This window comes from Eumetopias jubatus, unplaced genomic scaffold (assembly GCF_037043125.1).
Source record: "Eumetopias jubatus isolate StellerSeaLion01/CBP00866 unplaced genomic scaffold, mEumJub1_p1.0 scaffold_3, whole genome shotgun sequence".
In the NCBI taxonomy this organism is placed as follows: domain Eukaryota; kingdom Metazoa; phylum Chordata; class Mammalia; order Carnivora; family Otariidae; genus Eumetopias; species Eumetopias jubatus.
The window spans coordinates 62,698,310-62,720,909 of NW_028274809.1; the positions used below are offsets into that span (position 1 = coordinate 62,698,310).

The 22,600-nt window shown below is 43.4% G+C and overlaps 1 protein-coding gene across 1 annotated transcript in view; it reads left to right on the forward strand.

Moving 5' to 3' along the window:
- Window positions 1–6,920: 6,920 nt before the first annotated feature.
- Window positions 6,921–22,600, forward strand: part of LRP2 (LDL receptor related protein 2) — a 195,337-nt gene continuing 179,657 nt past the window's right edge. Inside the window, exon 1 of the mRNA XM_028123757.2 lies at window positions 6,921–6,999. Within this exon, the coding sequence (XP_027979558.2) occupies window positions 6,921–6,999 (79 nt within the window). The remainder of the gene's footprint in view (window positions 7,000–22,600) is intronic.

Here is a 22,600-nt window from a genome sequence, read left to right on the forward strand (position 1 = left end):
TAAGGTCTCATTTGAGTGGAATGCCAGAAGCCAAATGCAAAGTTTATGCTGTTTTATTCCATTCATTCACCAAACATGTTTTGAGGACCTGCTATGTATCAGGTCCAATGCTAGGTTCTGGGGATTTGGTGGTGAGCAAGACAAATCCAACTCCTTTAACGGGACCTGGTTGAATTCTGGTGCAGTCCCCATACTTTTGTATATTGAAGACTGGATTTACATGTAATTATGATCCGGAGTCCTGACTTTATATAGGCCATTTCTTCATGCGTATACTGCTTCTTATCACATATTTTTCTACAACCCCCAGCTCTTTCACAATCCCTGAGATAAGAGATGGACTGCGGGACTGATGGAATTGTATTGGACTTCTGGCTCTCAAGAGTCATTATCCAGGCAGATGTTTTCCCTGACCTTTACCTGCAGGAATTGCTCCTAAGAGAGAGGAATTTAAAAGCAGTGAGGCTAACCACTTTGACCCTGCTACTGCATTCTAAGCCTTCCTCACGAGGCCCTATGAGGTACCCCTGCACAGGTTCTTGCCTCTGCTGGCTTGATCAGAACATTTACATGCGATCAAGTCTTTAACTCCTAACATTTTCAGCAAAGTCCTAATTTTATTGAACCTTTTTTTTTTTCAATCAGTGAGACTTGCTAGATTCCCTGTTGTTTCTTACAAGCTCTGCCAAGACTTTTCATGTGACTCTATTTGCAAATGAGGATTCTCCTGTCGTATTCTACCTGGTGTCTCCATGTTTGTTTTTGGATACCATGGCTCCTGCACTCGTTGTCCCTTTAGATCTTGCTGTGTCTTTCCTGGCCCTGGCTACCCACAGGCAGACTTATGGCTCAGGACCTGGTCCTGAGGCTGGCAAGTCAAAAGTTGTTAAAAAAAAAAAAAAGAAAAAGAAAGAAAAAAGGTGGGGGAGGGTCATCAATACAGTGTTCTTTCCTTTTGGATTGTAGTTCTTACATCAGAAGCATACTGGTAGGTGAGCTACCTTAAGATGTCTTTTTGGCTCTTTTTGATGGTTTCAGTCTGGCTCTGTTTTGCATGTGGCGGAGATGCACTCAAGTTGCTCAAGCAAAAGGTAGGTTAGGAGCTAGAACTGGAGTGGAGTCAGGAATTTAGGCAGCTCCATGAACCTCTCCTATCTCTCTCCTAGGCCTCTTAATCTCACCCTCGAGGCTGGGAAAGCAGATAATATGTTTGAGGAACCAAGAGGAGGCCAGTGTGTCTAGACTGTCATATGAGAGTCAAGAGATTGCCAGGGCCCAGATCATGCAAAGGCTTGTAGATTATGTTAAAAATTTTGAATTTTATTCCAGAATAATGTGAAAACTACTGAAATGTTATAATCAAGTGATCGATACAGTCTGCATGACTGCAATATATTATTCTGGTTGCAGAGGGGGAAGTTGAGGCAGTCATGGGAATACAAGTGTGAAGAGAGCTGGGCTGAGGGAAATAGAGCTATGAGGCCATGTAGAAGGGACTCCTAGGTCACTATGGGGGGTTTGGGGAAGGCTTCCTGGAAGAAGAGATATTTTAGATGAGACTGGAAAGTTGAATAGGCATTAACCAGACGAAGGAATGAAGGGAAAGAATGTTCTAGACATAGGGAATGATAGAAGTAAACACAGGGAGACAAGAGAGGAACTATTGATGTGGAACTTATGATTTTTCAGTTTCTCAAGCTTAAAAAAAAGTCACTTGATTTTAATATAATTTCAAATTCACACAAAAGTTGCAAGAATAGTGCAGGAAACTCCCACATACCTGTGGCCCATTTGTGCTCTCTCTCTCTTCCAAACACACACATGCATACATACACATTTTTTTCTGAATTATTTCAGAATAAGTTGCAAAATCATGTTTCTGTACCCCTCAATACTATAGGATATATTTCCTAAGAACAAGGACATTCTCTTTCCTAACCAATGTCAGACAATTTAACATAACAGGATACCATTATCTAATCTATAGTCCATATTGAAATGCCTCTGCTTTTCCCAATAACACCCTTTAGAGCTGTTTTTCCCCAGTCCAAGTCCAACCCAAGGCTGTGTGTTGCATTTAATTGTCATATCTCTAAAAAGTTCCTCAGTCTTTCTTTGTATTTCATGACCTTGCCATTTTTGAAGAATACAAGCTGGTTATTTTTTTTCCTTAAAGATTTTATTTATTTATTTGAGAGATAGAGAGCACGAGAGGGAAGAGGGTCAGAGGGAGAAGCAGACTGCTTCTCCTGAGCAGGGAGCCCGATGTGGGACTCGATCCCGGGACTCCAGGATCATGACCTGAGCCGAAGGCAGCCGCTTAACCAACTGAGCCACCCAGGTGCCCACAAGTTGCTTATTTTATAGAATGTCCCTCTGTTTGGGTTTGTCTGATGCTTTCTCATGACTAGGTTGCCCATTTTTGTCAGTAATACCATGAGGCATCCTCCATATTTACCATGTTTTTAGCTTCTGTAATCTTAAAATGCTTTAACATCTGCCCTGCAGGCATATACTGGATACACCTTGTTCTGGACAACCTGATGATATGACCCAGTCACCTTGCCTTGACCTCCTTCCTGCCTCCCTCGTTGCCTCCCTCCTCTGAGAGTTGGCCCAAGGGAGTGCTTTTCAAATACAAACTGGCCAATCCTAAGCCTGTTTACCCTGTCTTCCTGTTCCTTCCCTCAGAAACCACAGTAAAGGTGCTTGCTCACATTTCCCCCCTCTCCCTCTGGGAGTGCTCACTCTAGTGCTTCTCTCTGTGGCCCCCCAGTGGTGTGACCTGTATTCCCTCTCTTGGGAGCTGTAAGTTTAGTAAATTATCTTTCCAATGGCAGTCATCTCCTGATCTATTGACCTTACTATACCTAAATAGTAATAACACCTATTAAGATATCTGCCAGGTTTCTCCATGTCTCTTACTATTTTCTCTTTTTAATTAGGAAGTAATTTGTGGAGAGATACTTCAAGCTTTTTTGACTGAGATCTATATAAGGTGACACAGCATACACACACACACACACACACACATATGAGAACCAGGAGTTTTGTGAAACAATACATATCCTTTCCACATGAAACTTTCTATTCTGTTTTATTTAATTTGAAAATAATTCTTGTCTGAACTACTAAATTGATTTCTTACCCTCTAATTAGTAATGACCTCTGTTTGAAAGCACTAGTCTAATGCAAATATCACTTTGGATCATCTGATTGCAGAATGGAAAAGAGATGGACAGACAGTAGGGGGCAAAACTGACAATAAGGAACTTGTGAGGGCTCTTGCCATAATTCAGGTGAGAGAGTCTAGGTGGCTACTGGCAGTGAGGTTGAGAGAAATGGGTGGGTTTGAGACAGAAGAAAGTGGATTTAAGTTAACAGAATGTTGCACATTAACAGGTTGACTGCATATAGGAGTGGGGAAGAGGGTTGGGTCAAAATGACAATTCAGGCCTTGGCCCCTGGGCTGGATGGTGGTGCCCCTTTCTGAGATAAGGAACATGGAAGGTTTATGGTTCAGGCTCCCCCATGTTGAGTTTGAGGTATTAAGGACATTGGATTGGAGCTGTTCAGTGGGCAGTTGGCTCTATGGCTCTTAGGAAGCAAATCTGGGTTGGATTAATAGCAAACTGAAGTTGAATTTTACTGAAGGAGGGACACCTGGGTGGCTCAGTCGGTTAAGCGTCTGCCTTTGGCTCAGGTCATGATCCCAGGGTCCTAGGATGAAGTCCCGCATCGGGCTCCCTGCTCAGCGGGAAGCCTGCTTCTCCCTCTCCCTCTCCCTGCCGCTCTGCCTACTTGTGCTCTCTCTCTGTCAAATAAATAAATAAAGTCTTTAAAAAAAAAAGAATTTTACTCAAGGAGATTTTACAACTTCATGCCCACTGCAGGAAGCAGAAGTTGGTTCAACATAAGAACATAATGCTCTGAAAATATTTTTAGTAGTTTGTTGTTGACGCATAAGTAAAATAAATATACACAAGTCAAAAATGTATCAAGGAAGTCAATTAACATACATTTACTAGGATAAAGTTCACTTTTCAGCACTTTCCTGTCTCTGGTTAACAGTAAAGTCTTGTATGCATATATGTAGAGAGAAATGTCAAAAAGAAATTGCACTTTTTCATTATACAGAAAAAAGGCTGGCTTAAGTCACAACTGTGTTAACTTGGGTTTTCCCAGATGCTGGTCCTTAGATTTAATCCTCTAAAACTAGCAGCGAGTTTTCTCAGGTATAGAAACCGCAGATAAACAGGTGCATGGTACGGGCTGCAAAAGATGCTTTGTTTTCGAGCGACACGAATTTGGGGTTGCATTGAGAAAATGAGATTTTCTAGTGGAAAAGAGTGTGCATGTGTGGGTTCACATCCGCAGTGCTGGGAATGAGGGACCGTACTCTGTTAGTGGTCCCTCATTCCCATGCCCACCCTTTATCTGCTCCCCTCCCTCGCGTTCTCCCTCCATTCTTTCCCCCTTCACCCGCGTTATTCTGGGATTAACGTCGGGGTCGGCCTCATACACAAACGCAGCTGGCTCCTACGGTCAGCCTGAGCCCTGCTGTGCAACCACGTCAGGAATTCCAGTAAGTTGGCAACACTGGAGCACAAAGACAACAACAATGAGGAAAACCCTTCAGTGCAGAAAGGAATGTTTGGAACCCTGGCCGCTATAGTGAAAGGACGCGCGCGCGCACACACACACACACACACACACACACACACACGCCCGCCCGCCCGCGCGCCGGCGCTCACCCTCTTGCACCCCCACGCGCCTACGCGCGCACTGGGAGCCACCCAGCCCCTCCCACGCAAGCCTCGCCAGCGCCCGCCGCAGCTCTTTGTAACCCGCGGTGCGGGGACGCTCATTGACTATGCAGCGCGGCCTGGGCGGGCGTAGAGCCGCCTGACCCCGGCGCGGTCTCGTACCATCGCCCCGGCCGCCCGGAACCGGCATAAATCACCCGCGGAGACTGAAGTGCAGCTTCTCGATCCCTCGCCGCTTCCCTCCTCCCACTCGCCTCATCCTCTTCACTTCCCAGACCCCCCCCTGCCCCTCCGGTCCCCAATCCTGCCTCCTCCTCGGCGCCGGACACCGCCAGTGCAGTGCAGGGGAGGCAAATAACGTTCCAGTGACTTCGGTCAGAGCAGAGAACTCTGTTTTTCCAAATCCAGAAATCTCGAAAAGAAAGCCACGAAGTGACTGTCGCCCTTTCTCACAGCCCTGGTCTTTTTAAGTCTAAATTTTCTCTCTCTGTGTCTATTTCTGTTAATCTTTTTGTCTTTCTAAAATAATACCTATCTTCCCCCATCCTCTTCCCCGCAAAGCTTCACCAATCACCAAAGCCCACGGAAGGTACACGATCCGTGGGGTCGTGCCAGGGGTCGGTCAGCGGAGTCCCAGACAGTCGGTGCTCCGGGACAAGGGGTGGCAGTCACTGGCAGGTTCTCGCCCGTGGGAAGGGCGAGGCGGCGGGACCCTGCCCAGGTCTAAGTGCGCCCAGGGCTGCCGCCTCCACTGTCATGGCCCCTCTGGCTGGGGGAAAGGGCCCCTGGGGTCCTTCTGCCGAGTTGATCCAGAGCCCGGGACCGGAGATTTGGGGGTGACCTCGGCCTGGGAACGGCCCCTGCTCACAGGGATCCCAGGGCCAGGAAATAAGTTGCTAGGTGCATCACTTCTTTCTTTCTTTTCCTCCCTTCCTTCTTTTTTTTCCTTCTGTTGGCTCTAGTGTCGCGTACCGCCCGAGGACGATGCTCTGGGGGTGAATGTAGGTTCATTCGAACGGCTCTTGGGGGTCAGAGCCCCTGGCAGTCTGTCTAAAGTTGCCTTATAGGAGGGAGCTGCAGGGCTTTCTGAACCCCTTACGTGTCTCCCTCCTATAAAGGGGCACCAGTACGAAATAGAAGACATTCATTCTTTTCAACTTTGCTTCAAATTGAAGAGATTTGTAAGAAACGCGATCTGGCGGTAACACGTGTGTATGTTCTGCTTAAGAAAAGCTAAACAAGGATCCAACCCCCCCCCCACATCGATCTATGCCCCTGCTTTTGTAAAAACACAGAGCACCCTATCTCAGCGTCTCAACTCTATGGGAGAAACCAGGATGTCCGAGAAGCCTAGGGATTTCAGACTAGAGAATGGTCACAAATCTCTCCAGCACGCTCTTATTCCTTTCATTTCCTTTCCCCTTCCGTTCTCTTATTTTTCTTCCTTTTAAAAGACTGTATCAGTGGCAGATTTTCCCGCGGACTGCCTCGCAAACTTGGGTGGGGAGGCAAAGCCTGCGGAGAGGCTAGAGCGGATCACTCCCGTGCATGTGTCAGGCGAGTGTTGGCATTTGAGTGTGAGACTGCGAGGAGTGTGTAAACGTAGAATGTGTAACTGCGAAGTGTGCGTGCACGTGTCGGTGTTTGTGTGACTGTGGACTACGCGCACGCGTGTGTGACCTAGGAATGTGTGTGCCGGCGCGCACGTGAGCGTGTGAGACTGTCAGTTTGTGTGACAGTGAGGAGTGTGTGTGACTGTGTGTGAGAGACTGTATGAGGACGTGTGTGAGTGTGCGCGCGCGTGTGGAGTGTGCATGTGTGAGCGCACGTGTGTTCGAGTCCCTACTCCTCCCAGCGCTGCAAAGTGCAGGGGGCGGGCCGGGCGGCAGGGGGCCTGCCCGGCTGGATTCCCGCATGCTAGTTCCGGGGCGGTCGGGTCTCCAGGGCTTTATGCACCATCTGGAGGGTGGGGACTGGCGCGGGTAGAAAACGGGATGCCTTGGGCTCTCGGGCCGGTTTTCCGCCTCTAGGAGCCTGCCGAGGTGCAGGCCTACCGGAGCGCTAGCGAGCAGAGGCGCGGCGGTTGCTGTGTGCTACGCGCGCCCACCTCCCGGGAAAGGAACGGCGAGGCCGGGGCCTCGGATGGCCGCGGGGATGGAACGCGGGGCGGCGGCGGTGGCGTGCACGGTGCTGCTGGCTTTTGCCGCCTGCCTGGCGCCGGCCAGTGGCCAAGGTAAGCGCCCGCTGGCCGGAATTCCGCGCAGAGCTCGGGACTTACCCGGCAGTGGCAGGGGTCGGGTCCGTGAGCGCACTGAGGGGACCACGGCCGGGGCGGGGGGGCAGGGCAGGGCGGCGGCACTGGTGCGGCTCCCGCCAGGGCACTCAGGTTGCTCAGCGAGGGGCGAGCGGGAGCACCCCTCCTTCTCCCGCCCGGCAACTGAGCAGCAGCAAACTTGAGAAAGTAGCTCCGCCGGTTTCGGTGACAGCGCACCCCACGGGGACCCCGCCTTTGTTCCCACGGGACTTTCTCCCGAGCCTTTCGAAAGCACTCTGCAGTTGGAACCCGGAGACAGAGGTCCTCCTAGCCAGTGCGCAGTCTGCTCCCCATACTGATTCGTTCTCTGGGGGGCTGAGAGATTCGCCGCGCTTCTCCGTGCGCAGTTTTCCACCTGCCGCGCTTAGCCGGGGAGATCCCTTCGCGGGCTAGAGTACCCCCCCTTCTCCTCCTCAGCGAAACTTGGTCCCGCGTTGACCCTCAAGAGACCGCATCTCGATACAGATCATTTACGAGCCGAGATAAGGCCGGGAAGCGGGATTGGACGAGAGAGCAGCAGATATACTGGGGCATTTTCTTTGAAGGGTTTTCCTTTTCAACAGGGAGGTGGGGGCTTTTGTGTTGATGAATGAGGCCCCGTCTGCGCGGCCAGAGTTTTGAGGGCTCGAATGGAGAAAGTTTCCGCGATGAAGCACTTAAAAATTCTCTCAAGTTGCTAGAGTTCACATTTGTACAGAAACAGAAAGAAAGGAAGAAGTGGAGGGGATAAAAACAGTACGGGGGAAGAGGAGAGAGAAGACAGGAATGAAAAGGGAGAGAAGGAAGGGAGAGAGGGAACTTGAAGACAGAGAGTAGCGCGCGGAGTGGGGTGGGGAGACTGACCAGGGATGAATGGGAAGGGCGAGGAGGAGGCAGGGGAACCGGCGAGCTCTCTCCAGGCTTTGCGTTGCTAGGTAGCAGCCCGGAGCTGCGTGTGACCGACCACCAGACAGACAGAACGGACGCTGCTGCCTCCACAGGGACTAATCTGTCTGTGGGGATGGGAGAGTTCTCCCCCCACCCCTTTCCCCTCTTGCTCCTTCCTTCCCGTCGGACAACTTAATTGCCCTACAATGAAAATGAAACCCCTATTGTTGTAGGATTAGCCAAAGCAATACATTGATTTCCCTGGATCACATATTGGGGTTGATGGGTGGGGACTGTAGAAGCCCCCATTTATGGCGGAGAGAGGGAAAAGCTTGTGGATGGGCCGTAGCATGTATTCAAATGGTTAATCTGCTTTCTTTCCTCAATTCTTAGCGTAAGCTCCTTAGAGGGAATCAACTAAGTAATTATACAGCAACTCCTAGCAGTACCCATTTCAGACTTCCTGAGAAGTTTGGAAACGCCAACAAACCCCACTGGTCTTGTAAAAATCTTTGGAGAGGGAGGGGAGGCAGGGAGAGACCGCTAATAATTCTTGCTTTGAACACTTTTTCTCAGTGTTGGTAACACAGAAAGAGGATTTATTATTATAGTGGAGGGTTTGCCGCAGCGCTTAGGGTGATATACGTCTTATGTCCTAAATGCAGCCATAGGATTTACTATATGTTCCTGTCAGTGCCCGGCAAAAGGAAATCTAGTCCGGATTCATCTGGGATACATCTGGATTGTCCCCATACAATCAAAACAGATATTTTCTCCCCTGGATTGATGGTTTAGTCACCAAATCAACTGTACTTAACTCTTCTTGGTAGTTTACATCCATCCATCTTCTATAAGAATATATAGTAATCTTATGTACCGTAAGAGTTGTGTATCATACACTTAGATATGTGGCAGACCCTGTTCTTAGTGCTTTATATTTATTGATATTTAGTCTTTATAATACCCCTTTGATATAAGTATTCTTACTATCCCTACTGATGGGAAATGGAGGCACTGGGCAATGAAGTAATTTGCCCCAGATCATACTGCTGGAAAATGGCAGTTGTGAGGCCAGTCCAAGAGATTCTGAGTCCGGAGGCTATAATTTAACTGCTATAGTATGTGACTTTCTCCTCTATTTCCCTGTCTCTTTTCTTTAGTACTAAAAATGTCATGCTCCCTAGGTTACTACCCATGTGTGAGGTTACTGAAGAAGCTGAGTGGCATTTTACCACAGAAGGTAAAGTCTACCTGCTGTGCCATAACTCTGGATATTTTTTCAGGGATTCCTTTAAGATTTCTATCAGCTGACCCCAGGCATCCTTACTCCCATTCTTCCTACTTGCCCTCTGAATATCCTCAGCCTGGAAGGTTAAGGAGATTTCTGATTCCTGTTGTATTGACCTATCAGGTAAAGTGTGATGACATTGTAAATGTCCTTATTTTAGCACACATTTTAGGTATGATCTTCCTGCAGGTTTGCATCATTAGACATTGGAAAAGAACTCTTGAGTATTTTATGGTTAGTCTTTAAAAAAATTATAGCATATCTATAGCTAAAATTATTTGTATTTTCTTCATATTTTGTATAATGCTTTTAAGAAAAATTGGGAGAGCCTGAACTCTGGAGTCAGGCTGTCTGGGTTTCAGCAATGGCTTTACCACTTTCTGTCTGTTGACCCGGGGAAAGTCATGAAACTTTCCTGGCTGAGATTGCTTATCTCCCAAATTGATATGATAACAGGAGGAATCTGTTCCATGGCATTTTATTAACATAAAGAGATAAAAGTGCTTAATGTATAAGGCCTATAGACAATGATTATAACTAGCAGGTATTACTATGTTGACCAATACTAAAGGTAACATTTTTTTTGGCTTACTATTCATATTTCTAATTTCTAAGCGCACATAAGGAAGTCTTAGGCATTTTCCCCTAACATTTCTTTGAAGAATTCCCAGATCTCAGGATATGACTGGAAGTTTTTTTGAGAAAATGGTATTGATCTTAAACAGTTATATTCTTTCCTCCAGTAGAAGCTTGGTAATGCCTTTTATAGTTAGTATCAGCTTTATGACAATTACATCTTCAGGTAAAGGATTCTGGGGCCGGTAACAACCAAGCAACATTTTGGTTCTATCACATCTCTGATACCGCCGCTGCTTTTATTTCCTAGCAGTTGGCTTCTTTTTCTCTGCTTGAAATTCTTCCTACCCAGTTTTTATAGGGCTTCTGCTCAAACTCCCTGATTCAATCTTGTGCCTGTCCTGTTCTAATAGAAATTAGACTTTTACCGATGGAGGAAATCTTAGCTATCAGCTGGTCTACTTGCATTATTTTATAGATAAGCAACTAAACCCTGGAGGCAAGGAGAGGAGACTGAAAGGGGTGAAAGGGAGGTGGTGAAGCCCTTTGCCTGAGGGCATGTGGCCGAGGTCAGAGCTAAGATCGGAAACTCGAGGTTAGAGTATAAACCCTGGCTCCTCTTTGTGTCTTTCCAATTGATCATTTTTAGATACATGTACTTGGAATGTCCTCAGCCTGGTTGGTTGAGGAGGCCTCTAGATTGCTTTTCTGTTGATCCTGACCTGTCATATGAGAACAAGTATGATGAAAAGATCACCTTGGTCAATTCTCTTAAAAAAAATTGGATGGGTCACATGTCTCAGGTCTAAGAGGATAGGTTAATTACAGCCATGCTTTCAGCGTGGTCCAGAACTTATGTCATGTCAGTGCCCCAACTTTCAAAGACTGTACCTCCGGATCTATTTTTCAAAATCTTGGGCCATCAAAGCACATTCCTAAGGTCTCCGGGTTTCATAGTCCAGACTGCTACATGAATAGGTTTTTAGTCTTAATTCAAGGTAATTGTTAGGTCATTGTTGATCATTGTCCATGTTCTCTAAGCAGGCACTTTAAGAAACACAGGTTTTATTTTATTAAATAAAAATATTTAATTAAAAAACTTAGAAACTAGAACCCTGGCCAGGATCTCACCAATGTTAGAAAGATTTGACATGTTTCAGCCTGAGTTTTGGGCTGTTTCTTTAACATGATCAGATTGGTTGTTGTTTTGAAAATCAGAGACATTTCTTTGATGCTCCATGTGTTCTACTGGGGTCCATGCAGATGTTTCCTAAGCAATTTTTTCACAATCTCAGCATGGTGAAATGAAGTGGGAAGAGTGTGGGATTTTAGAATTAGAGGATCTGGGTTTACTGCCATTTACTATGTGGGAAATTCAGGACAATGTACTCAACTCTTCAGGTCAGTTTTCTTATCTGTAAAATGGGCACATATCTACCTTATAGGGTAGTTATGCCAGTTAAATGAGATGAGTGTGAAATGCTTTATGGATTGTGAGGTCTTACATACATATTTTTATCCATCTTTATTAACCTCTTCAAGAATTTAACTTCTTTTTCAAACTTGAGAGGACACGATAGTATTTTTTTTTTTTTTTAAACACTAGTGGTTCTTTGATGCATCCATGCATGCTGGTGTAACATTTTCGTGGCTACAACTTTACATATTAGTCTAGACACTTATGTTTGTAAATGATAGAAATCTAAACTAAACTGCCTGGAGCCAAAAAGGAAGTTTATTGAAATACATAATTGAAAAGATACTGCTATTAGGTTGAACCATATGAGATTGCTGTTTCTCTAGACAGCCAAATACTGGCAATTTCTTTTGGCTCAACCTAATATAAAATGGGGGCTCAGGCTATGTCAGGCTGATCTGGTTTCTCTATCTCCTGACTCTGAGATGAAGATTCTCAGATGTGTTCTTTAATGTTCTAAGATGGCTGTCAGTGGCTCCTGGAGCTACATATTTTCATGTTATGTCCATTGGGAAAGAGCAAGAGTTTTTGTCTTAATTTTTCCTAGTAGAAGTCTCAGTTGCATCTTGGGCTCTCCTTAGGTCACAAACTCATTGGAGAACCAATCACTGTATCCATGGCATGAAGTGTGTCCATGGCTTAGGCTTGGGTCATATGCTTGGTCCCTGAAGTCATGGACTAAGGTTGGACTGCAGAGGGAAATTGGGGAGGGCTACCAGGTGAACAGAGGCTGGGCTGCAAAAACAACATGTGTCTAGGACACCTTATCAGGTAAAACCAACTGATGTTATTTTTATTTTATACATGATGACAGACTTACAAGGCTATAGAAATTTCTCAAGGGCATGCAGTCCTGGGATAACTCAATGAATTGAAGGGGGAAAAGTATTGACAATATTAAGGCAAAAGACATGATGCTCTGTGTTCATGTGATCATGTTGCAACTTTAAGTTTAGGAGAACAGGAGAAAGAAGGACTTCTCTAGAAGGTTTACTTGTAGCCTAAAGGATTCTTATTTGGACCAGACTTGTGATGGACAAGAAAGTTCTGGAGAATGAGCTAAAAGAACAGAGTACAGGAGCTCTTGAGTACATTGTATGATTTCATTTTTCAGGGAATCCTAGGTCCTTTTTCCTTTCCCAACTAACTCTGCTCTCTTGTTTATATTCTTTTTTTTTTTTTCTTCTTGTTTATATTCTTAAGACTTTGTCCCTTTTCCAGGCAGGAGGCCTTGGCTCTGAGAATGGGGTGGAAAGAAAGAAGAGAGGAGGGTTTGGAGACATATGAAAATGCTTCTATGGAGACAGACTACATCTTGGTGCAAATCCAAGGGTCTTTAGCATTTAACCTGAGGACTGCTTCTGTAAGTGGTAGAGCAGGTGTCTTTCACACCTCCCTGGATTAATTTAGAAATGCCAAATATATGCGCACTCTGCCAATGGTTATTTTGCTCGTCTATAAGTCTTATTCTAATAGCATGTGCTGAGAAACTAGAAACATTGTCATTCTAAAAGTAAGATGGGTACTTCTGACTTAGGACAGTGCCAAAACACAATGCAAGGAAATAATAAGTCTCTCCAAGAAAAGTGACAGGTTAGACAATGTGAAGTTTCATGTTGAAAGCTCTATGCTTTTAGTCATTAGCCCTCAGGTCATGCCTGACCCCCAAGGTTATTGGGAACAGGGAGAAATGAATGAAAGGAGGAAATGTAATTACCATTCTGTGCATTGAAAAGTTAAGCCACTGTTACCATGGATACAATGGCTTGTTTATTGTCCAGATCTTGAGATCCAAGTTTGTAAGCAATACCAGAGGTCTCCTTTAAGTTTATGTACTCTCAGTCAATAACACATGAAGATTCTTTCTTAGTAACTTTGACAATAAGTCTTTACTCACTGATCTACTGATTGACATTAAGTAACAACATACCTACTTTTGAAGGTCCAGCAGGTGTTAGGGAAATGTGAAAAAGGGGAAGGGGAAGAAGACGGTAGCTACAATTAGGTTATGCTAGACTTTCTTGAATTCCCATATAAAAACATCCTGTCCTGTCATGTCAGAGATTTGCTTGTCACTTTGGGCCCAATTTTTGGTTTTTATCTCATTAACAAGGAGAAGCTTTGCTGAGTAAAGGCTAAAAAATCAAAATCATTTAATTCATAGGAAAATCCTCAAATAAAGTTGAATTTAAGAATGGAAGTTTTTTTTTTTTAATCTGAAATATGTCAATCTTACCCACATTATAATCTCATTAAAGGAGAGGAGAAGATGTCAGCATGTGCTTCCACACTGGTTTAATTCTGATGTGGGGAAGGGTGTGGAGCATACTTTTTGCTGTGAGAAACCAGAAACCGAAAACCTACCTCAAACCAGCTTAAACAATAAGGGGTATTTATTGGCTCATATTAAATAGAAAATTCTGAGGCAGAGTGGGGTTCAGGTGAGGTGCAGTCAGGGCTCCAGTTCTCTTCCTTTGTGTTTTTCTTGACTCCACTCTCTTCTAGGTTTCAGCTTTGGTTTTAGTCTGGCTTCCCCTATTGTTATATTATAGCTGCCAGAGCAAATGGGGCTACATGTTTCCTTGACCATATCTAGGGGCAATTCACCTGTGAGAAATTTGGTTATGTTCTCAAAAGCATTATTTCATTATGACTTACAGAATGCTATAATTTCTAGAGACCCTAGATAGAAGTCAACTAGCTCACCCAACTTGGTATATCATCAGAATCACCTAGGGAGCTTTTTTCTTCAACCAGAACCCGTACTTACTCAATCAGGTTTATGGGCATCTGTTTTTAAAGAGTTTCCAGTTGATTCTGAAGGGGCAGACAATTTGGGAACAACTGATCTAGGTAGCCTCTCATTTTTTTAGTTTTGTAACTAAAGGTGTACTAGCGTGCCACTGTAAATTTCTTCCGGTGGTAGTTAAAATACACTTTGTTAAATCCGTACTTTCTTTTGGATGGGGATGTTACAAGGTAGTAAGAAGGAAAACTAGTCTTTTACATCTAGTACTGCCCCCATTCCTGGCCATCTCCTTTCCTGGCCAACATGACAGTCTCTCCCTAGAGCCACTGTTTGTGTCTTAATTGTGTTCTTTGCTCTTCCCCTGGACACCCTTGAAGTCCTTCTTTCCACTCTAAGAACCTTAGATTCTTTGAGCTGAAGAACCTTAGATTCTTTGAGCTGAAGAGCTATTGGAGGTCTTCTAATCCTTTCTCACCCAAATCAGACATATTTCTCTATAACCACTGTAATCTCTCTCCTCCAATTTATCCCAGAGTATCCCGACAGAGCCTGCTGGCATCTAAAGCAGCCATCTATCCCATGGTTGGAATGTGAGTGTCAGAAAACCTTGCAGCTCATTTCTTTTACATTCTAAGTCCAATTCTTTGTTGACCCCACTGGGACTTAGAGTCCGTGATCCTACCACCTTTACACTGTCCCTTAAATCCTGCATTTATTTATTTCCTCAGCTTATATTTTCATGACTCATCATTAACATCACTTCCTTGCCTATACAGCCAGCAGTCTGGCCCCTTTGTCTTGCTCTCCTGTGTTCTGCCAAAGCCCAGTCCTGGTTAAATCTAATAGGCCACATCTGCATTGCTGTAGCTGAATGTGGCAGAAGAAAAACACAAAACTATGTTGACTGGTCTCACCATAAATTTATGAAACTAATCTCAACCTCAGACTCGCTTCCTGGCTAGGCCATTTGCTTTCCTACTTCCTTACATCGCCTCTTTCTTCAAACTTCCAACACCACCTGCTCAGATGACATTGCTTCTTATAAATGTGAAAACAGAAGCTGTCAGAAGAGAACTCCACAAGCTCCCGTAACTCAGCCATCATCACCTGCGTGCATTCTGTCCATATATTCTATCTTCCCTCCTGTTATTGTGGATGAAGTTTCCATGCTCTGAAGTTCAAACAGTTCATTCATGTTTTGGATTGAATTCTGTCTCATCTCTCACTAACTGTCTCCTCTCTTTTCCCCACATTCCTTTCTATCACCCTATTTTCTCTGTTCCTCTTTACGGCAAAATTCCTTCCCAGATTGGTCCATATCCACTGCAGTTTCTCTCCTCCAGTTTTTCTCAAATCCATACCATTCAAGTTTTTGCTCCCACTTTTGATAGTTAACGTCTTTTGCCATGGTCAATAATGATCTCCATGCTGTTAAATCCAATAATCCATTCTCAGTTCTTGTTTTATTGAACTGATCAACAGCATCGGACACAGTGTATCCTGCCTTCCTCCACGAAACACGTAATTTGGCTTTTAAGAAACCACATTCTCCCGGTTTCCATCTTCCCTTGCTGGCCTCTGCTTGCTATCTTTTTGGTATCTCATGCTTGTTCCTGTCCATCTCCCTGACTACTTTTCATTTCTATGTACACTACTTCTTTGGAGACTCATCCTGTCTCATGGCTTTATCATCTCTATGTTGACAACTTCTAAATTTATGAATCGAATCCAGACCAATCCCCTAAACTCCAGACCCAAAAATCCAACTGTTTATTTGACATATCCACCTGGTTGTTTTAATAGTCATCTTAGACTACGTCCAAAACTGAACTCCAGATCTTCACAATGCCCTAAACCTGCTTTCTACATAGACTTTTCCATCTTAGTAAATGGCTGGTCCATCCTTGCTCAGATTCCAAACCTTGGACTCTGCTTTGACTCCTCTTTTTCTTTTATACCTCACATCCAATCCATCAGAAAATCCCATTGTTTTAATCTTCAAAATGTATCTGGAATCCAATCACCTTTCACCATGTTTTTTGCTACCACACTGATCCAAGTCATAGTCCACTCTTACTTAGATTATTGCAATAACTTCCTTACTGGTCATCCTGCTTCCCTTCTGTCCATCTTCTGTCTACTCTCAACACCTGTTTAGAACATCAGTCAGATCATGTTACTCCTCTGTTCAGAAGCCCCAATGGCTTCTGTTACACACAAGTTTGGTTGTCCAGAAATAGACACTGATGTTGATTAAGATCATTACCTTTGAAGAGAAAGAAGGAAGCAGGAATGGCAGAGGAAGAAGTTAAACTGTGGGAAGGCCTCAGTCAACCTAGTGGGGCATCTCTGGAGCAAGAGTTGGCTATGAGTGTTCTGAGTCAGGCTGAAATGGTCTTCTGCGGTTACTAGATGTGGCCTGCCCCAGTAAGGGCATGACCTTGGGCAAGGTGCCCTTCTTTAACTGAGGTGGATGCCAAAGGAGCTGAGTGAATGTAGAAAGTCCTTGAAGGGGCCTTTTGATGACCTAGCTGTGGGTCTACCATCTCTTCCCATCTCAGAGTCAGAGTCCAAATCCTTACAGTGGCCTACCATTCCCTAACCATTTGGCCTTCACATCACTTCCCTGACCTCACATCCTTCTCCTCTCCCCCACTCACAGTGCTGTAGGCATGGGGATAATTTTTGCCCCCTCCCCCACAATATAGTACCTTACAGCTTCTGTACTAGTTTCTCTCTTTCTGAACATTCTTGCCTCAGATTGTGCATGACTTGCTCCTTGCCTCCTACAGGTCTTTGCTCGTAGGTCACCTTCTCAGTGTGGTCTTCTCCAATTCTTTCCTGATTAACTCTTCATTGTGCTTAGCATCATCTGACATAATGTATGTGACTTATTTATTTATTTACTTTTGTCTTTCCTTCTCTAATATCTCAATTTCATGAGGGCAGGGATTTTTTTTTTTTTAAATCTCTTGTTTATTGATTTATTCCTAGTATCCAGAATCGGGCTAAATAAATAAATATAAGTTGAACGAATGGATAAATGTCATCATGGACTCTCAAGTTAAGAAGGGGCATCGTCAGCTCCTGGCCATGTCACTGGTCTTGCCAGCTCTTAATTCCCCCAGGCTCCTGGGGGCCCCATCGAAGACCCAATAGAGAAAAAAATTGCTATCTCTATCAAACAAGTGGCTTAGCAACGCTGTTTCTCTCCATTTGACTCTCCCCTTTCCTCCGCCTCGCTGACCCCCAACTACTGATGATTCCCAATGCATTTGAGAGTAGCTGATTCTGCATCAGTCTCTCTAACTTTTCTCACTTTAACTGAGACACTTGGTTACCCTGTGAGAATCCCTTGTACATACAGAATGGGTCATTCTGCTAGTTTTAGGACAGATTTGATACAGTAGCTTTTACACAAAGATAAGGCAAAGTTTTTAGACATTATGTTAGTGGACTGTCATTCTGTGTTTAAACAACACAAAAGAAAGCTGTCTGAGACCACAGCACAGTGAAAACAGCCTTGATCAGACAAAAGGGCCTCTTTGAAGAGGGGAGTGGTTTCCCAACTCAGGGAGGCGGCATGGACTATGGTGGAAAGAACATCACATGTCAAGCCAGGACATTCATGGATCTTGTTCCTGACGAATGAAGGAAAAATGGGCTCAACCAAAGAAGGCCCAGACTGCTGAAAAATGCCCATGGCTGCTTGTCCTGTGGGCACATTTCTCATTCCAGATCCCATTCTTTTGAGGACTCCATATGCCACCATGACCAAATAAGTTAGAGGCAGAGGAATGGCTCAGTTACATGCATAAATGGGTAGTGATGTTGCAGAAATGATACAGATAAATATTTTGGAGTGCTTACATGTCTGACACTATCCTAAGGGTTTTATAGGTATTAATTTACCCCCCTCTTCATTAACAATCTGAATTTATGGATAAAGGGCCAAGGCATACAGGTATGATAATTTGCCTAAAGCCATCCAATTACTAAGTGGTGGAACCAAGATTTGAACCCAAAGCCCTTACTCTTACATATTGTGACTGTGGATAAGTAGGAGCAAGTGGAAGGTAGTGCCTCTGTACACAAGCAAACAAAGCCTCTTTTAATGGTTCATGTTATGTTAAGATGAACTCATTTCGGAAGCTTGTGCCTTTGCAACCCCAAAGTGGACATTTCTGTGTTACTTCGGCAGTCATTCATTCAGTACGTGTTGATCAAGCCTTCTGCTTCAGGCATGATGTAACTAGTTATATCAGAGGATACAGAGGGGTGCCTGGGTGGCTCAGTCACTTAAGAATCTGATTTCGGCTCAGGTCATGATCTCAGGGTCTGTGCTAGGCATGGAGCCTGCTTAAGATTCTCTCTCTCTCTCTTCCTCTGTCCCCGCCTCCTGCTCACTTTCTTTCTTAAAAAAAAAAAAGGAACGGAGAGATTCCTGTGACATAGGCTTGTCCAAAAGAGCTTACTGTTCAGAAGAGTACATTTCTATTTTAACCACTTTTCCCTCTATACTGTGTAGGTACCCATTGATTCTTGCCTGCTGGCTTCCTCCTCTGCTACCATTCCTTATCTGGCAATATTCTCTTCTCTATAATTACTTGCCTTTTAACTCAAAAGATGGCACCCAATTCGAGAGTTCTAGTCTAACTTCCTTTTAGGGATGGCAGTGAAGTACAGATTTAAAGGTTGCTGTTTTTTAATATCAGTGGAAAAAATTCTTACTAAGTTCTCTTATTCAACATCCTAGAACAAAGTAATGAACAACCAAGTGAGAATGGAGTCTCTATATATCTGAGGAGGCAGCTGTTGTAGGGATGTGGAAGGCATTTGCCTACGGGCTCTGGAGGTGCTGAAAGGTCTCTTGGCCCCCAAGCATCTCTCACCCTGGCCAAAGATGTCTGCTCTGTCACCATCACAACCAGTGCTTTGGAATAAGACATTGTTTCCCCCCTGAAACTAATGTTTATCCCTGTAGGGTAAAGGACTTAGTTGAGATAGCAATGCACAGTAAAAGTTTGCTAGAGCAAGGTTCAGTGAGAACGAGACCCAAAGCTTGTATGTTTTGATGGGGGGGAAAGAAAGGAAGAAGCTGCCAGAAGGTGAGAGAGAGTCTTGAAATTCAGGAGTCAACTTCATCTCTTAATTGGGTTGCCTAAATCAGCTTTTCTAGAAAAAAAATGTATTATTGCTTGTGCCTTTTCTTAGGATGACTTTATGGGGAATTTCTGCTGTGAAACTATCAAATAGATTTCAAAGATAGAACTTCTTACCTTCTAGTATGGCTCTCCTTCCTCAGGTTAGCTCTAGTTGAAATAGGATTGTTAGGAAAAAAGAAGAGGTTGACCCTAAAAGCAGCAAAGCTGTAAGACTCTATCAGTCATTCCTTAGGGATTCATCAGTGCCGGGTAAGATGGAGAGGAGGCTTTTGGATTTAATGTACATGGTAGTTAAACTTTTTCTAGGCCATAATGATGAGTATTGATAGGAAATTCTGGTTTTGTTCTCAGTATGTAATTAATAAAAAGAGCTTGCAAATGAGTGAGGTACAATACACATATGTTCTCAAGTTAAATTGCTAAATGGTTAATTTTTATGTACCAAAACTCTGAATTTTTTTTCCAGTTCACTTCTGCCATAAAAATTTACCTCTTCCCTAATATTTGGTGCAGTGAGGTGTTGAAAGAATTTGCAAAGTAATCATTGGAAGCAGAGATTCTGGAGAAAAACAAAATGCATGGTTTAAAAATTGAACGTACTAACTGGAAGACAGTGAAAGTTAGATGATTCTCGCTGTAAATAATTAAACCCAGCAGTGCAGACAAGAGAAAATGTGGGACTTGAGCTAAGCAGGGTGCATCTTGTATTGAATGCTTTTACTTCCCTGTAAGGGAAATCAAAGAGCTCTTTAATAGTTGTTGCTGATTGTGAATATGTGCAACAAAATCCTACTGTAATCCAGATTTATTTTTCAAACACTCCACTATGATGGAAGGAATGAAAAAGTGAGGGAAGGGGAAGGGTGTTTTGCTCTGTTTTCCTTTAGCAAGTCTAAGCGTGATTTGTCACGGTGACCTGGGACTTTGGTTCCCTCCAGAGCCCTCTTGCACTAAGGGTGCATTGGCAGATCAAAGACAATTGCCCCCCCGCCCCCCGCCCCGAGAGAAGCAGTGCATCTACTAATTGAGCACTGGATAGCCACAAGAAACATGAGGTGTATTCTTTCTGATCTTCTCTGACAATGTTGGTTTTCTTAGACTCCTCCCAGCCCCCTTTTTTATTGAGGTGTGTGGGGTGAGTGGTTGGCCTTAATTTTTCTCTCTGTAAAAAAGGGAATAAGGTTTCACAATTTCACAGAAGTGGGCTTGAATATTGGCATTATGAAGTGCTTTGTTTTTTTTAAAAAATTAACATAGACTAAAATGGACTTTGTGTAGTATACAGTTCTATCAGTTTTAATACATGAATATATTTGTGTAACCACCACCACAATCAAGATTAGAACAGCTGAGTAATACCGTGCCCCCGCCCCCATTCCCTCACACTGTTTCTTTGTGATCACACCCTCCAAATAAGTTTTGAAATTAATTTTTTGAAAACTCGCTTTTTCATAAGAAAGTTTCAATTGCCTTTTTGATTTGTTCATTTTTATTCAAAAAGTGTTCTTAGCTTATTTTTTGAAGTAATTAAAAATGACACGGATGGTAAGGTTGCAAGGCTGCTTTTTCTTTATTATAAAAGGAAAAACTCTGGAAAGATGGCAGCTCTCTCAGTATAGCTATATTAAAAAAAAAAAAAAAACCCAAAAAACCCAAGCTTGGCTTGTTGCTAGATTGGAATCTGCAAAGAAAACATGCTCAAGAAATCTCCCTTGAAGGGGGGAAAGAAGTTTATTTTTTATTTAACGATTTACCCCTTGACACCTGGGAAATGATTAGTTGATGTTTTCAAAGAAGATTAAGTCAGTGTGGTTAATTAACTGTGGTAATCAGGTGACTCAAATCAATTAACTCCTTGTTAACAATTTCCATCAATTTTGTAAATAAATGACTAAATCAGTAAATTGTACTCTTGAGATTAAAGGCTATTTCCTGATTTATTTTATTGATGACAAATTAGAGATTTTTCTCCTCATCTCATTTTCTCCCTGCCAACCTTACTTTTACAAATGAGAACTCTCAAGGTAGCTGTATTTTGGAGGAACACACCAGGGTAACTTTTGATATATGGCTTTAAGGAAAAGTCAGGCTGAACGACACCTTTGCTCCTTCAGATTTTGAAAGAATCATTTAGGGAAATTGAATAAGTAAATGTGTACATAATAACATTAAGGGAGAATGCGAGTAGCAAATGATCGAACTCACTTTAGGATAAGCTCTTAGTTTTAAGTTCTTCAATTTTTTATTTTCATTCCTTTTTCTAAGTTAAAACTGAATGATAGGTACAACAAGATCAAACAGTTTGGCTTTTAGCTGGAAGTAACCGTTAATGGATATCTTAGGTGCTCTATTTAAAGGAAATTTATATAAATCTTGGGATTTATCGATTGTATTAATCTGTAAAACTTGATTGCAGTTTTAAAACATAGAAATATACAACTAAATGTTGTTCTTAGAATCTTTATAATTGAAAATTCTCTTCCCCGCTTTCATGATTTTGTTGTCTTGGTCTTCAATGAAACAAATGAGCTGGAACATTAAAAAATCATCCCCCCCCCCCGTGCCTTTAAATATGCTATTACATTTTCTGAAAGGCGTTGAATATTCTGGGGATTTGCACTGTAGGACAGATGATTTAGGGTTGCTTAGGATCGCTTCAAAAAGGAATATTTAGCATCTTGAATAAGTTCTAAGGAACTAGTACATATTTGCAAAAAATTCTATGCTAAAATAACCCACATTTTATAAAGAGAAAATTCTTACAGTTTCCTTGAAGGTACAGAAGGTAGCCTAAATTGTGGGAATGAACTGAAGCCGGTGATACAAACTTAAATCTCTGGCTGCTAAGTAAAACTTTGGGCTCTTCTTACTACTATAGAAGCTCTCTGACCATGCCCCCACTGCCCCTTCTCCGCCTACCCAAGGATCCTTAATCTCAAGTGCCTACCCTGGACATGGTTATCTGTGGCCAAATCCTTTCTGGTGCTGGGACACTGCCTGGTGTTGGAGTTCGGAGATTTAGCTTGGTCACTTTCCAGATGTGTACCCCTGGGCCACTTGATGTCTCTGAGCTTCAGTTTCCTTGGACTGTACAATAGGTGTTAGTAATTTCTCTCCTGCAGGCTCCTGAGAATATTTAAAGGACATTGTGAACATGTAAGGTCTTGGCACTTGGTGAGCATTCAGTAAACATTTGGCCCCACAGGGAGCCTGGTGTGAAATCATTCATAGTTGACCAGCTCTTGGTTAGGTCAGTGCAGCGGAACAGCCACCATGCTGTGTCTTTTGAAATAAAGGAACCACTTGTCAAATACTCTATCCATAGAACTTGCTGGGGAAAAATGTAGCCTTTTTTTTTTTTTTTTTAAAGGAGGTGAAACTATGAGACAAGGAAGCAT